This window comes from Perissodus microlepis, chromosome 9 (genome assembly GCF_051167445.1).
Source record: "Perissodus microlepis isolate ML-2025 ecotype Zambia chromosome 9, ASM5116744v1, whole genome shotgun sequence".
NCBI lineage: Eukaryota > Metazoa > Chordata > Actinopteri > Cichliformes > Cichlidae > Perissodus > Perissodus microlepis.
The window spans coordinates 6525515-6543353 of record NC_140469.1 but is presented as its reverse complement, the minus strand read 5'-3'; the positions used below and the strand labels follow the sequence as shown (position 1 = coordinate 6543353).

Sequence of the window (17839 nt, the reverse complement as noted above, 5' to 3'; positions counted from 1 at the left end):
GTCAGAGGGCAGAAAGAAGAGAAGAGCGATACTCTGATCTATTCAGATGGATGCAGCCAGGTGGCCTCTGGAGCCAGAGAGCTCATCCGTCTTCGTCCGCACGCTCTGTTAGAGGGAGCAAGAACATCTTTGTGGCATCGGTATCAACTCATAGGAATTTCAGAAACATGTGCAGAGAGATTGGCGTGGCTTTAGCAATGTAAAAGTGAATATGCAAACTGTTTAATTACCTTTCACCTTGGAGGTTATGTTTTTGGTAGCGTGTGCATGCATCTCAACTTCCTGTCTGTAAACAAGATAGCTCGGTAGGGGTGTAGAGTGGGGTCATGTTTAATAATGCTTTAAATTTTGGCTTACATCCACCAAGGCCTGCAAGGTCAACTTAATTATTTATTGGTCAAAAATTGACAAAAATCCTTAAAACTATGATTTTTGCAAGTGTGGTGTATATTGTAAACATGCAGAAGGTAGTGTATAACGACTTAAAAAGTGATAATAATGTTATATAGAGCTGTTTACTGCTAATGTTTGTTTTGACAACATATAGGGAATGATACATCAGGATTTTAAATGTCACATTACTTCGGACCTCTGACATTTTCTTCAAGGTTAAATAAGGTCAAACTTTCATAAAATGTATTTTATCTTTAAAACTACTAGCATTTAGTAAATGATACTGGATACTGACCACATCTGACATCTGACCTCTGACCTAACCTTTACATTTCTCTGCCTTTCTTTCCGGTTGACCCCAAAATGTGTTATATCTTCATAAAAAGAATGAGAATGAGCTGCCTAGTTCATTAGAAATCTACAGTCATAATAATAAACAATGAACTCAAGTTATTCATATCCAATTATTTCCAAATCAGTGGCTATTATCCATGACCTACTCCTACATAATGTTGCATAATAAAAGTAAACATCTGTCATGCTGCCCTGCATGACAAATTTCTTAAAGTACATTTAAAATTGAATTTATACAAAATACAACACTGTTCCCTAAAAAATTACCAGAATGTGAGCTGCCTTGGCTGAGGCAACACTGAAAAGTCATTTTCTAACATTACAATTAACAGCCAGGGTGATCATGTTGGACTTCAATAGGTTTCAGCGATCCTGTTAATCCTTCACAATGCACTATTATTGCTAGATGGCAAACCACACCAAACAAGCTGATTTATTTTTAGCAGAACAGAAAATGTAATGAGAGGGGTCCCAGGGTGTTGTCTTCTGTGAGCCTGCTTCTGTCAGTGTGACTCACATGAGGCTATCTTTAATCACAGTGTGAGAAAGGTCATGGTGACATCATCATATTGCCACAGGTCTCTTTCCTTAACCCCAAAGATGGTAAGCATCTATGTAACAATTACCTAATAGCCCCTTTGTAAAACATTAGCCTGCTGTGAACAATTACTCATTATCAGAGTAAAAATAGTCCCTTCACGACTCACCATATGTATTTCTCAGATAAGTGAGTTGAAGTCCAGATAACTGCATGAAAAATTCCAGAGTTTCAGTCGTTTTTTTCTTTTTTACGTCATCACCTCAGGGTGCTTTATAATGTAAGGTAGAGACCATACAATAATGCAGAGAAAACCCCAACAATCAAACAACCCCCTGTGAGCAAGCACTTGGCGACAGTAGGAAGGAAAAACTCCCTTTTATCAGGAAGAAACGTCCAGTAGAACAAAATTTCAGAAGAGGGGCAGCCTTGTGCTGCGACTGTTTGGGTGTGATGGGAGTAAAACGACGCTCAACAATTACAAAAGAAGGCCTTAAGAATATTCTTGCTCATTATTTCATCAGCACTTGTTTGCATTTAGAATCACTTCTCCATAACAAACAGAAGTGACTTTCAAAATGCCTCCATCACTAGTTAGTCCGAGTTCCAACACACATGACTGTTCACCGTGTTGATCTGGCTGGCTCGTCAGCTACTGTGAGGAGCTGATAAAAGACAATGGTGTTAAAGCAGTGAGTGAGCAGCTCTATCTGAGCCTCGCTGTTCCAAGTTGCTGAAAAGCGTCTGCCTCTATTCCCACTCCGCCCTTTGCTCAGCCAAGTTTTATGAACCACAGTGTGATTTAACTCGTATCAACATATTGTTCCCTGTGAGCCATTTTCTCTTTGTCTTCTCCAGCCAACCTTAGTCTCGTCTGTTTCATTGTCCTGGTTAGTCATGTTCAGAGTCAAGTATCATGAGTAGGCGGGCTGTGATTTGCCTCTATGCTGATTATGCTGACAGCTGCAGAAAAGCATTCGCTGCAGTTTCTAATTATTTTTTCACCTTTGAAAGCATCGGCACGGCCCCGGTTTTTCCTGCGCACTCTTCATACAGTGCTGTAGTGCATGTGCACATAGGCACGGAAGTGGTGTAACTGTAACGACTTTTCATCTGCAGTGGTAGTCACTTGTGTCAAGGGGTCCTGACTGGAAATATTTCATGAAGCTGGGAGAAAAGCCTGCAGACTTTCTAATTAAAGCAGTGTCCTCTAGCAAAGTGGACCGTGACACAAGTGTATGTAAGGTGATTATAGATGGTGTGTCGTCTTAAAGAGAGCATATTGTAAGTTTGAGCAAATGTTCCGTCCGTGTGTGGTGTAAGTGAACATGCACTAAAAGTTTTAAAGTTTTATTTTGGGTGGGTTTTTTTTTTTTTTTTTTAGAAAGACATAGTTATACTCTGTGTCTGTTCAGGGTTGCTGCTGCAGTCAAAGTCTCGGTTGCTGATGCAACCGAGAAGCAATTCCATCTACTTACTAAGGGAATGTAAAGGCGGGTATAAGAAAAGCCCCTGTGGAAACACAACCGCAGGGCATCTTTTACTGACACTGTCGCACTTTTGCTAAACTGACTGTAAAGCATGACATTTGAAATTTTGAAGGGAAAATGACTAAGTAGTGCTGTCATGACAGAAAAGGCTCAGAAAATAAGGTCCGATATATCCTTAGAATTCTACACGTATATTACAGATTTACAGAAGTAAAACCATAATTATATATTCTCACTTTAATAGACTGTGCAGATTTTACTTACCTTCATTTCCCTTGAACCTAGACATTATTGAAAGAAACTATCATAATAACTTGAGAAATTACTTCAACCACTTTGATTAACAATCAAAATTCAACTATAAAATAACTGGCATTTTCTTGGTCTGTCTACTGTGAGAATGATACATTTAGCTTAGCCTAATTGACTTCCTGGACTTATCACTGCCATTACTCCAATACTCCTGATTTACAGTACAGGGGGAATTCAATCACCTGCAGTTCTCTGTCAAGCTGTCTGAGTGAGAAATGGCCTTCATTTCACCTGTACAGTGTTGGTAGCCATCTTAACTGCTTTAGATTAGCAATCTAAAGACAAAAGGACTAGGCTTTCAGTAGAATCGGCTAACAGATACAAAAGTATGGTCATGTGGAAAAGAAGGTTTCACATGACTTTGCAGTCAAGGGTGTAGTTAGCAGCGTACCCCTATAAAAGCAGCCTTTGTATGGAGCACTCAGATGTGTGTTAACACAATGCCACAATCTTCCCAGGAGTGTACATCCATGTAAATTCCCCCCAAGGTTTGACTGTGACTCTGCAGGTCTCAGTTAGAATGTTAAATATTAAAGTTTAAGTTGGTAGATTAGAAAATGACTGAACAAGTGGGGCTTGTTTGGAAGTGTTCCCCCTTATCTTTTAAGAACAGCAGCACGGCTGTTCAGTTGCATCTGAATGAATCAAATAGTGGAGTTGTTTGTTATGTAGTGTTACAACACAGCACAGCGCAAACACTTCATACCACCTCTGAAGGACAGTGATGGAGGGGTCATGATTTGGGATTGTCTTGGAGCTACAGGACCTGGCCATCTTGCTGTCATCAAGTTGACCGTGAAGTCCTCTGAGACAAATGTTAGGCCAGCTGTTGGCTAAAGTTTGGCTGAAAATAGTTCATGCAACAGAACAAACACACCACCAAATCTACATCAGAATAGCTAAAGACGAATCAAAGTTGCAACAAGCCAGAGTCCTGACCTGAAACTGACTGAAATGCTGTGGCCAGACCTTAAAACCAGAACAACCAGAAGAGCCTGTTCAGTGACAGGTTGCTTCTCCCCAAGACAAGAACCAACAGACTTAAAAACTCCTTTGTCCCACACGCCATCAGACTGTTTAACTCCTCTCTGGAGGGGAGAGGGAGGGGAAACAGGAGGACAAAGGAGGGGGGAACAACTAAGCTGTAGTGCCTCTTCACCTCACTGTGCAATTACCTTTGTGCAATACTTTTTGTTAATAGTCAACGGTGCAATAGACTCCATACTTGAAATGTGCAATCCACTTGTATTTTTATTTTTATTTTATTCCTATTTATTCTATTTATCCCCTTTGTATATTTTTATCTATATATGTCTTTGTATTTATATATGTGTGTGTATATATATATATATATATATATATATATATATATATATAATATTCTGTAACTCTATAACTTCTGTCGGTGCTGTGCTTATTTGGAACCGAATTTCCCAGAGGAACCCACCCGAGGGATTAATAAAGTTTTATCTTATCTTATCTTATCTTATCTTATCTTATCTTATCTTATCTTATCTTATCTTAAAAGAGCCCATTTAAGACTTCCCACAAACCCCTTCCCACAACACTTTTTTAAAGAGCACTCCATGATTCCTCCGCAACGACACAAGACACTGAAAGCTGTACAGAAAACAATTACTCCAAGTTAAAGCTGTTAAAGCTGCAGTTACCAAACCTGACACTTTCTTTTAATGACCACTTGAGCCTTGCTACACAAGCAAGTCAATCCCCATAGACTTTCAAAGTAAAATGTCAGCCTTCACAGCAATATGGTGGTACTACAAAAACTCTTTGGCCTCCATAGATAATTTCCCAGTTATAAGAACTGTACGGTGGAAACGTTTTTTGGTGTTGTTTTGTGCTTCACTGGTTTGGATTTTTTCAGGGCCACAGCCACTTGGATTGGCAGGTGTGCTGATATAGTCCACCATAGCCAGCAGCTGTCTGCTAGGCCTAAACTGAGCTAACTTAAAGCATCACAAATCTCCTCTGTCACACGTCAACATGGCAAATCACCTAAAAAACGCACCTTTCCACATTGATTTTTGTTGGACTTTCATTGGCGCTGTGAGTGCTGGATAAGCGCGCCTTTATTTCTGTCCCCTCCCACGCAGCTCTGTTTTTTTTCTTCCCTTTTTTTTAAATCTCCAAGTACCGAAACTAAACTATACCGCTCGCTGCTGCATTGATTGGTGCTGAGATTTACTTCCACAATGTGCATTTATCATTCGTCGGGCCCCAGTGAAATTAAATGACTCTCAGATTCACGTTGGGATCCTGCCAGAGTAAATATTGTTGTCTGCTGCTAGTGATTACACACAATTGTTCCTAAGCTATTAAATTTGCAAAATAGCTCTGTGATAATGGAAACAAAAGCAACGACCACAGGAAGTCCAGAATCTCTGAAAGACTTTGTCTAATGGCAAGCAGGTGTGTGGCTGAATTCACGTCTCATCACTTGTCTCGCGTTCTGATCGGCCACGAAGAAGTCGTGCGCAGATCGGCTTTCAGAATGAAGCTTCCGCCTCTTCATTGTAATGCCACTTCTCATGCTGTTGAACAACCCTTCTGTTGCCCTTGGCGCTGAGTGCCAGCACATTCCCCATTGACTTTGACTCCTGAGGAGCAGCAAAACAGCGATTCAAAGAAGTCCTCAGCGGGGAGGGTCAGGCGGGACAGAATACAGATCAGGGGGAGGCCTTTTTCTGCTTGTATTTGTCCTTGGAGGAGAGTGAAGGAGAATAGCTAAAACTACCCGGGTCCAGAACTTTTGCCTGTGACATTAAGAGACTGGATAGAAGACATTAGAGCACTTTGTGTTTGTCTTATGAGTCCTCATGGCCACTTAGACTTTCCATGAGTGAACTGTGCTATCATTTAGAAGATGTTTGTTATTTCCATTCAGTACTGCTACTCCAGATAAGAGCAGAAATCCACTAGTTTTGCAAAATAACGTCCTCAGCATTATCTGTTTGCAATGTCATGCTGTTAATTAGGAACGCAAGATAAAATTATATTTACACAAATATGTCTGCACATGGGGTGTGTGCGTTTAAAAAAAAAGTTTAATAAATGGGTCTTGACGCAGTTTTGTATTTTATAATTGAAATGAAGCTCAAATATACGCGGTCACACTCCATTTGCTAATCAGTCTCTCCTTGTCCTGGTTTTTCTCAGGTCGCTTCCAGCTCTCTCCGACTGTGAACATGCCACAGGACGACATAGTAATGATCGAAGACGACAGGCCACCCCTGCTCCCTTCCCACCTGTCTGACCAGTCGTCATCCAGCTCCCATGATGACATGGGTTTTGTGGGAGAAAACCCAGTTCCCTGGATTCATGAGCTGCCCGGACAGAATGAATGGTAAGCTGCAGGTTGTTCTCACTTTGTGGGAGAGTCGGCTGAATTATTTATGGCTTGATGGACTTCAGACGGCCCCCTATGTGGGAGAGAGTAGGACAGAGTTTATATTAAGTGTAGGCTGGCTAGTTTGTTAGCACAGCCAAAGTCTCCACCGCTGAGGTAGGAGATTATGTTTACCCAGAACTGGTCCAGGAAAGAAGAGCATCACAGTTTTTGGATTTTGGATGGAAGATTTTGCAGAATGTCATACCAGTTAATTATGATTATTTATTTATTTTTTGACTGAATGTGCATGCATTTTCAGCTATTGCAAACTATTTCCCACATTTATTAGATATTGTAATGGTTTTTCCTTGGTAGAAGTTGGTAAACGGGACAGTCTTACTGCCGTAACAAACCAGGAAATAAAGTTTTCATATCGTACACCAAGTTCACTGTGGGACAGTAATGACATTCTGCTTTAGGGCTCTGCTTGGAATCCTAAAATATGAGTCTGGGTATAGGTATGTAGCAGTGTGTGTGTGTGTGTGTGTGTGTGTGTGTGTGTGTGTGTGTGTGCGTGTGTGTGTGTGTGTGTGTGAGAGAGAGTGTAATGGAATCAGCAGCAGTAGTCACACAGCAACACTCTTGGGGACCCATATTCTTCTTCCAGCACTCCAAACCTCACCACCTGTGGGATTTTGGCACCCCACTCAGTCTGCAGCCCGACTGGTGCCACCCTCCTGACATATTTCGGCATGTAAATGAGACTTGGATTCTTCAACATTTTCAGAACAACAAGCTCTTAAAGAGTTTAGCTAGATAAGAAGAGGAACCAGTAGACACAAAGGAAAGAAAAGGGGTGAGGGTGTAGAAAAAGGAATGGCATTTCCTTATATCTGCTTTCAAATAGCCAATAGTTACTCTAAAATTTCCTGACATTTCCTGAATTGATTGCATTGTTCAGTTACCGGAAATGTATTTCCAAGACATCCAATCATCTTGTAATTCTTGTCTGAATGACAGAGACAAAAGAAATCAGCAACTGCATTTCCACTCACCACTCATTGTTTCTGATTCTTGTGTTCTTTCTTTGTTGTTGTTGTTGGGTTTTTTTTTGTGATGATTGGCTGTTTGAGGTCACATGGATGGATGCAGCAAGTGGCTTGAAGATGATGTTTTTGGCTGCCACAGATAGAGATGCTCTGTCTATTTCTCTCCTTTTTATTATTATTATTTTTATATCGTTTTCCCTGGAGACTCTCTACCCTCTCACTCTTCTTTTTCTCTCTCTCTGTCTCATTCATTATAAATGACTGGATTTGCTCAGCATGCCTGTTGTGCACGTGATGTCAGAGGTTTGTCATAGTGGATTAGGTCCACAGCGCATGGCTTAAATGCACTCAGGTTTCCTCACACGCTCCCCGTCTATAAACTCACACAAATGCACAACCGTGCACATGCATGATGTAAGCCCATAAGGCAGGAGTGCGCTATATAGCACTGCCTAGGGTTATTCTGAATAATTCATGTCTCTCTCTCTCACACACACACAAACACACATCATGCACACATTTTTTTTTTATGCAAATGCTTACAGCTGCTTAAATGCATCAAGTGTGTATCATCATTCTGACTGACTTACACCCTTTCTCATTTCCCTTTTCAAGTGCCCCCAATATCCCACCAAACACACACGCACACACTTATACACAGAGTTAACAGGCGTATTGAGCCAGCAGGGGATGTGGGTCAGCCAGACTCCAATGTACCAGAACTGTTACTTTTTAATTAAGCTCTGCACCAGTGCTGCCAGGGGTCTATATGCACTGAATATGTATTGTACAGAGCTGTGAAAGTCTCACCTTTGGCTTCCAGTATTATTCAGCCTTCCATCGTCTTGGGAGATGCCTTGCCAAGGCCATACACCTACAGTGAATGCACAAAGTGCAAAAAAGGCTGGTTGGCTGTTTAAATCATTGTAATTCATGACCTTTCTGTTATTGGTCTTGACTTTTTTCACTTACTGGAATTGAACAAATTCACATTTGGTGTTTTCTGTTATTTAATTCCCTTTATTCATTTGTTGTAGGGCTGGGTATCGTCACTGATTTCTAGAATCGATTCAATTCCGATTCACAAGGTCCCGAATCGATTTGTTCCACAATTCGATTTAATTCGATTCGATTCGATTCGATTTGAATTGAATCTGGGAAATTTTGACAGTCAGAAATATTATAATTCAGATCAGTACATTTACATATTTTTGTATCTATAAAAAGGAAGCTGACACACGCAAGACTTTATCAAAGGTGTAAGCATCACAGCCGATGCCTTTGTGCCAAAGTAGCTGAGGATAAAACACAGAAAAACATGAAGGTGATTTTCCTGGCCTGGGATTTTATAAAAATATTCTGCAGTACATCAAAAATGAAAGAAAACCATTAATCAACATATGAACATCACCTCTGAAGTTACAGCGGTTTTATTAGAGACACGGCTAAGCGTTTTGCATTTTGCATAATTTTAAAAAGTTTAAATTTGTTCAGAAGCCTATCGAACGGCAGAAATTAGGTTTTCTTTTCGGAAGTATATAAAACGGAAAAAAAAAACGTCGGCCGACAGCGCTGTGGTAGACTTGTGCGTAACAAGCAAGCGAATAATGAAGAAAACAGATTTTTAGACGGGAAACTGCTGTTGAAGTACAGAGAGAGAGAGAGAGAGAGCTGTGCATCGTGGTCGAAGCAAAACAGCAAAAGTCAGAGTGAATTCATGACGATGTTTATGTGAAGCAAAGTTTGGATCTTCTTTTGCTGCTGGTTCGGTCAATATTGTTTGGAGAGACATCAAACTAACAGCTTTAGAATCAGCGCATAAAGGGCGTGAACACAAAGCGCGGACCCGCCGACAGATCAGAATCAGCGAGCTGTCGGCTTTCAGCCCCGACTGTGAGAAAGGCGACATCTAACTGATTCTGATCCGCGGGTTGCGCTGTGTTTTTAAGTCTTTGCGCAGAATCTATGTTCCTGCTCTCATTTACTGTCTTAGCTGTTTGGTGGTTGTTGAAATTTTGTGAGATTTCACCAGAGATTCTGGCATTTCGGGCAAAATAAATTTATATTAAAAAATCGTTTCAGGATTTTAATGAATCGATTTTACGTTATCCAAGCCAGAATCGATTTTAATCGATAAATCGATTATAAAAACCCACCCCTAATTTGTTGTTGTTTTTTTAATCACTTTCACTCTATGTGACTCTGTTCAAACACACTAATACATACCAGCTGCTTTGTGAGATTCATTCAAGCTTAGTTTGTCTATCAGTCGTTTCTGTTGCTGATTTCAGCCTCTAGGATTTTATAAAAGTACATTCTCAGCTTTCAGTTCAATTCCATTCAGCTCAGTTCAATTCAGTTGTATACATGTTGTCTACATAGCACCCCGACAATCCCCCTTATAAACAAGCATTTGGCGACCATGGGAAGGCAGAACTCCCTTTTAAGAGGAAGAAACCTCCGGTGTAACCAGAGGCAGGGCTGTGGCCCTCAGGATAAATGGTTGGTCATTAAGGAAGTTACCCCATCTCATATATATTGTGATGAAATATTAGAACAACCTGTTATTTTTTTTATTCTTAAAATCACTTGCTACTATATCCCCATGGTGCATGTTTTGAGTATGTGTGCTTGTCTTTGTTCATATTTTACTGAGTGAAAACGTAAGCCTGTGTTTCCCTCCCTTCATACTTAGTGCTCCCTCAGTGTTTCATCACTTTTACAGGCCTGAAATGAACATAAAATGAGTTGTAAATATTACAACTCTGCGCTTGTAGATCTTAAAATGGTAATGCACAAAGAGCCAAGCTTTTATGTGTTGTTGCTATATTACAGACCGTTTTATTGCTATGATTGTTACTACTGGCAGTGACGTGTTGCGCTTAGTCAAACTAGATTGGGACTTGAAGTCAGTCACTAGATAAAGTCTGCCCCAAAGTCTAGATAATCTACTGTAAAAGTTCCTTAGAGATGCACTTGACTGAAGCTGCAGCCAGCTGTAGAGATCGGTGTTTGCATTGCTTAAGTCCAAGATGTCAGTGAGCAGGGTTAAAGAGTGTGTGAGCATGATTCAAAGAGTTGATGGAAGCCAGCACGTCTGTCAGGTTCCACTGGGTAAACAAGCGGTTGTAAATTATTACTTTGAATATCTGTGGTCCTGACCTGAAGCAATAACTCCCTAAGCTGTGCCTCCTCCTTCCTTCATTAGTTTGAATCCAAAGCCAAACAGGAAAGGCCATGTCCAAATGATTTACAGCACAACAGATACAAAGAGAGGTTTGATATTACAGCTTTGCAAAATAATTTGGATCAGTGCAAAGATGAAAGGTTTTTTTTCTTCCAAACATGGAACAGTGTCAGAGAACTTTAAAAAAAGAAAATGTATTTTAACGTCAGGCTCCTTTAAAGATGCAAATGAATGTTTCTAGTTTCCACCTGGTTTTCATCCCAGAAGTTGACAAAGTGCAGTTGCAGGGTGTGTCTGTATCGGTTCACAAGAAAAAACGATCCACTTCTAGTTGTTTTTAAGGGCGCCTTTATACTCCAAATAATGAGCTTGTTGTTGTATAATCTCAAGAACTCTGAAATAAGACATCCAAATTTGCAAAAAATCACATTTTAAGATGTTTTCTTACTGAAGACACTTTTCAGTCAGTTTCAAAACTAACTGCTTTCTAAAGTGGCCCTGAAAGGTCAAATGCACTGCAGCAAAGCCCCAGCAAATAGAAGAAATGCTGCAAAAGCTCACAAAAAAAACAAAAGTGAAAAACCTTCCGGAGAGACAATAATGTGACGGAACAGCTAACAGTAGGGGACAAGCTAACAGCTAAACGGCTAATAGCAACATGTATCTACAGTATTACATGACCCATGTGATTAAAACACACATTACCTGCATCTTTTTCTCCCTCACAGCACAGATGAATCCTCTGCTTCTTTTAAGTCTTAGTGCAATCCTTTGCATGTTTTGGTTTCTATCTCTTCGGAAGCTTTTCCCTAAAAACACTTCTATTGTGGGGGTTTTTTTGCAAGATTTTTTTTTACTTCCTTTGTGTTTCATTCAGTTTCTGTTGTGTTTTATGTGCTTTTGCAGTGTTTTTCTTTGTTGCTGGTGTTTTCTTATTTTGCATTGTATTTGACCTCTTAGGGCCACCGTAGCTTAGAGACAATCACAAAGTTTTACTTTTACCTTTGATTCTGTCTGCTCAGCACCATGGGCTACATCTGTGTAAATCTGTATAAATACTGCTCCTTCACAGTAATCCTTCCCCTCGGTCCTTCGTGAAATCCTCACTGAGGATGCATTCAGCTGCGTCCTTCAGAAGCAAAAGTACCAGTTCTTAAAAGTACTCACATGTTCATATTGCAGTGTAGCATGGGAAGAAATCAAAATAAAAGACTGTGCTTGGGAGAAGACAAGTGCTCAAATCATCTTCTTGAAGATGAGTCTCTGTGAGAGAATGCAAATTTCTCTCCTCCTAACAATAAAAGCTTCCTGTTTCCACAGTGATTTGGTTTTTAGTTATTTAGCTCCTCATTAACCCACCTCTACTTCTCACACTAAATGTAACTGACTCTAATAATAAATCAAAGTATAATAAAGTATTCATGACAAGTATTCAACTTGTCATGAAATGAAATGTAACAGGTGGCAAAAGTAATGCTTGTAACAGCTTATCAACACCTTTAATTGCAAGATATTATAGTATATACTGCATTTTATGTTTAAAATTTAAGTTTTCCCCATAAAGGCTGTTGTGTGTTAAATGCCCAACTTTGAAAGATAACCATTTTTACACGGTAGTACAGTGTTTTGGTCTCTGTGGCTAGTTCCACTTGGTTACCCTGTAACTGGGTTCAGTTCTGCTACTTTAAACTGTTGAACTGTAACCTTTGACAGTGTTTACAGTTTAAGAGCTGTTATAATATTATAATTACCTGGGAAAAAATATGACCAACTGTTTGTTATAGTTTGTCCAAGAAGTTCATTCAGCAGTTTTTACCACTCAACCTCAAAGGCTTGGGGTGTTGTCATCACCCCGGCGGGTGGGTGGCTAGGTGGGCGATGTGGACACCAAAATTCATGAATATGATAACTCGAGAACCTAAGTGATGTATTATTTTCAAAGTGACACCACAATTGCATCTCCTTGCATCTTTTTTATTTGAATACCGGTGATATTACACATTATAAGGTCACAGGTCAGATTTTCTGAACATCTTGCGAACACGTTAACTCAAGAAGGTCACCAGCACAAGTCACGTAGGATTTTCAAATTTATAGGTGTACTTACTAAGAGCTACTAAGTGGTGGCACTGGCAGCCAACAGTTTTTGGCAATTGAAATCTTAGCATTTAAATTTGTGTGTTACTAATAATCTGATATCTCTTTCTCTTCATTGCCCCCATTAAACCTTCTTATCTAAATAACATAATTTTGTCTCATTTCTGTGCCCAGATGCCAGTAAAGATTCAAAATAAAGCTACTGGAGTTCAAAAACTAATGACTGATGTTACAGTGCCTACGTCCATTTTCTATATACAACTTGGAATTAAATATTAAACCCTGGGTTTCATGGAACACCAATTTGCGGGGTTACCTGCCAATACAAGTTATTTTAAAATAATAATAAGTATTAAAGATGCAGACTTATTCAAAATTACCCGTCATTTTCTCACTTGGACCGTTAGGGGCACTGTCACAACACTAATCTACACAAGACTACCGTGTCTGCCCTCGTCCTGCTTTGGACCTCAGCCTGGGTAAGGCTGACAGAGTGGAAGATGGGTGTCAATTCTCATTAAGCGGAGAGAGAAGAGAAACGGACAGCAAGAGCGACGGAGAGGAAGCATGAGAGAGAGAGAGACAACTAGACTGTGTCCTTCTCTGTCTTTGTGAGATGTCACAGGTGGAAACATCATTTCCCAGGCAGCTCCGAAACACTCTGTCAAGCAGCAAGGATGGAGAAGGACTCCAGACAAGCGTACCCACACATCCATTTTTCACACCCGCAAATACACACAGCCGTGCCGGTGCTCTCAGTCTCACGAGTGTTTAGATACACATTGGCTGGTAAACAATTTCGCAAATTAACATATAAAGTGGAAACAGTTCGCGCGGACACGAACAAACAAACTTTGCAGGCGGACTGCCTACTTCGGTTGACTCCCTAATAGTCTCTGTCATCAGCAGTGTAACTAAGGATCACAAGTGCTCTGTTAAGCACATGTTTTTCCCATCAAACTATCAGCATAACTACATATAAATGCAAACAGGCCTGCAGCACAGGCGTGGATGCATTCACACACAATTTCACTAATCTCAAATTTCCATTTAAGTGGTAGTGACTTAAAGGCCAGACAGCTCACACACTCACACAGCTTCACAGCATATTTGGACCTTTTTTTCTTTAAATGCTATCATTCCCTTCTAGATTTATGAATACGGTGAATATGACTCATTTCTGTGCCCTCCCTTCACCGACTTCCTGCATCGCACACTCTGTGTCTGTGTGCGACCTGCTCTGTGTCACTGTGACAGGAGTGCAGCTAACCTAGCCTGTGCACACACCAAAATATATCTTTGCCCGGTCCTTGTCAGTCGTCGTCGTGTACGAGCAGACCGGAGCAGTCCATCTAGCCAAACTCAATTAAAAGCTTCGTAAACCAGGCAGGGAAAGAATGAGAGGGTCGGCACAGGAGGGAGCAGACGGACAAAGAGGTCTTAATTGATCTTGTTCTCTCTCTCTCTGCCTCTCTCAGCAACTTCATCACAATTAAAAGGGAATTACGGCAAATCGCAGGTGCGGCTGCTCCGCTGTGTGGCACTGATCGATCTTACAGTTTTTATATCCGCGTTTAAAGTCTGATGATGTATGTGTGCAATTAAGCGAGTGAAGCAAAAGCAGCTATATGAGACATCCCTTGTTAAAATCCACTTGCGTTTAAGAAATAAACAAAATAAAAGTAATCTCGTATTTCACCTTTCTTTTCTACTAGCCAGTATTTGGACTGTCTGGTGTCCACTGGTGCACATGCTAGGAAAACAAACCACTGCACCAACTTCTCATGCAGGACTTCATACAGTGATTGAAGGCAGCTCCAAGCTCCCCGACTCAGCTATGCATCCAAGCAGTCAACTGAATCGCCCTCCTCAAACCTCAGAATAACCATTTCAGAAGCACCTTGCTGGGCATTGCTCTCCACGTCTTGCCCCCTCTCCAAGGCGCTGAAACTAATACAAAGAACCCTACCCGGTCAGACTTAGCTGCACTAAGAAGTAGTAGAAACTTAACTCTTTGGGGTCAGTTTGAAACACAAGTGAAAAAGGTTTGAGTAAAAGAAAGAGAGGAAGTTTGAAAAGAAACAGTTTCACCAGGGTAATTGTGAGCGCAGAGGGCTTTTAACACACGCCGCTTAGCAACGAGGCCAATGTGCAGTTTGACACGTTCAACTTCCTGCGAGGAAGTAAGGAGTGATGTAAAATGTAAGTTAAAGCTGTGGATTTGTCTGTGAGCAATCCTCAGCGCTGTTTAATTTTAGATGATGGGAGCACTTTGAATGGGAGGAAAGCAGTAAGTAATGTTCTTACTATAGTGATCATAGCATGTGTATGCATATAATTCTGTATGTACCCTATTTCCCCCATTAACGGATGGACCAAATGGCAAAAAACGGACGGATGGCAAAAAAACATTCATTATGGATCCCATTATAATTTTTTTGAATTCTGTGACTGGAATTTTGTTTGAGTCACTGCTAAATACAAAATAAAGAATCTGAAAAACCACTAATGTATCATGTAACATCTGTCTAAATACAGTCCAGAGACGTGGCCTGGCTCGATGGTCTGAAGAAGGAAGTGTGCCATTCTTTAGATGACCGAATTCATCTTCTAATTGGCCACGCTGTATTTTTCACTTTCAAATCCTGTTTAATATTGAATATCTAAGGTAGCTTTTCTAGTGGGAATGCTGTATGGGTCTCAGCTTCACAGGCTCAACCAGTCAGAGCTGACTAAACTAGAGTTTTGAGCTTAAGAAGCATCTTAAACAAGGACATAGTTTTTGAAAGCCACATCTCATTGATGAGCACTCTGTAATTCATACATGTACAGATGAGGACTGATTAGCCTCCCTATGAAAACCTTATTCTTAAAACCATTTCCAAACTGCTCTTAACCAAAACACGGAGTCTGAATCACAGCTTTGGTTCTTCACCAGGTGCGCCGTATGTCTTAGATCGTTATTGGGTTGGAAGACAAAATGATGACCCAGACCCAGTTTTACTGCTGACTACTTTGATTTCTTTCAAAATCTTCACATATCCATCTTTCATCATAATTCCTTCTACCTTGATGAGATTCCCAGTTCCAGACACACTGAAGCGTTCCCCCAGCATAATCCTCCCACCGCCATGTTTCGCTATGGGGACGATGTCAGGCCAGTTTTTCCGGGTTGATAATAATATTGACACTTGTCATTTTTGTTTTTTTTCTGAAATAGTTCTGTTATTGTGTGCAAAGATAAATAATTTAGGCTTTATAAAGAAAACAATATGTTTTCATATATATAATTCACTCACCTACTGCACATAATGTCCTCTTAGTATATATTCAGCCACTGTATATAATGTTCTCTCTCTTTTTGCACAGTCGAGGAGTGTATTAGGACACATTTCACTGCATGTTGTACTCGTATAACTATGCACGTGACAAATAAAGGATCTTGAATCTTGAAATGCTATGTTGAAAATCCCCGCTCTGTTTAAAAAAAAAAAAACCCATTTGGGATCATTTTGAAAAAAATAAAATTGGAGGGGCAGCTAATAATTTTGTCCCCATCTTTATACTTTCATTAGCAGCTGTAAACCTTTGTGTTAGTTTACAGTGAAAAAAAAAAACATGTCCTGGCGAGAATGACGCTTTAGGTTTTAGATGCTTTAATTGGCTCTGAATAGAGTATATATAAAAAGATGTGAAGTCTACACGTGCCTTCAGCCCAAAATAGTTTAAACCTGTGATGAAGATTCAAACTCAGGAACTGCTTGGCTGCTGGTCATCGCCACCTCTTCAAATAGTTATGGCTTCTGAGACCTGAGGTGCAGGTTCCAACAGCAGGTACCCTTAGCTTAAAAAGCAGTTCAGAGCAGCACAGTTGCCGCTTCTCTTCAGGTTACCCTAGATCCACATGCTAGGCATTTAGTCACTGCTCCGTATGTGCCAAAGTAAATCAGAGATGGTGTTAAAATGGGCAGCAGCTTAAACCAACAGCTCTGGCCTCCAGCTAAGTGAATTTACACCTCCCGCTCAGCTGCTCCCTCTCAACTTCGCTCTTTCTTCACGCAGATTTCTCACTATTTTTGCTCCAAAAAAGCTGCGTGCCCTTTTTGTCCCAGCTGCTAGTTTCTTTAATTACTTTCACAAATCTTAGCGTGGTCGTCAGCTCTCTGTACCTGAGTGACGGCCCCTGTGTGATTCCCACCTGCTGGTTTCTCACTTTCACCTATGTTGCCTCCATTTGCAACTCAGCTCCATAACACAATACCAGTGAGAGTAAATGAAATCTAAATTCAGGCTGAAAATGCATCCTTTCCCGTCTGCACAGCGTCAGTCAAGCTCCGACACATGACATTTGCAGAGACAGAAAAATACAGGCCATGCTCGCCCTTTTTTTTTTCTTTTTTTTTTTTTTGCGGGGCTCAGAATGATGAGAGGAGGAAAAAGCGAGGGATGATGTATAAATGAATAATACATCTGTGCTGTCATTCTTCTGTTCCTGCTCCACCTCCCTCTCTTCCTGTGTCATCTGGAGATGGTCCTGCGAGACAGTCTGATCTTAGTTGGGATTGTCAGGTACGGTTGACGGTAAAGCAACACATTGACGCCAGCCCCCTCTGCGAAACATTGAAGCAGCTCTCTTGTTAAGTGGGGTTGATGACCTAAATAAGAATTGTTTACATGGAAACGAGTGCCGGCACGCCTGCAGTTAGCTGATATTCCAAATACCGAGGACTGCTTGAAGTAGCATCTGCTCCAAGAGGATACGTTTACAAATATCTACTTCCTCACTACTCCTGAAGTTACATAGTTGCAGTTACGGCTTTCGACTTTGTATAAAAGCTCCACAAATCCAAAGAAATGTGATCATTTGATGAAAATTCTGCTGTTATTTAAACGTTCGTGTACGAGCACCATGTGAACAAAAGAAATGGCTGCATGTAGCATTTATTAGATTTCACTGATGCTGTATCCCTACCTTCCATCTGCCCTGAAATTGCAAAGCGCTTCTCACCTAATTGTAAATGCACGTCCCTGCATGCAAATGCCAGTGTCCGCCTCTCTCGACCTCCTTTC

At 40.6% G+C, this 17839-nt stretch overlaps 1 protein-coding gene across 1 annotated transcript in view; it reads left to right on the top strand.

Moving 5' to 3' along the window:
* Positions 1–17839, top strand: part of LOC146379933 (partitioning defective 3 homolog) — a 354176-nt gene that overhangs the window by 220406 nt on the left and 115931 nt on the right. Inside the window, exon 16 of the mRNA XM_084938841.1 lies at positions 6265–6451. Coding sequence (XP_084794967.1) covers positions 6265–6451 — 187 coding nt within the window. The remainder of the gene's footprint in view (positions 1–6264; positions 6452–17839) is intronic.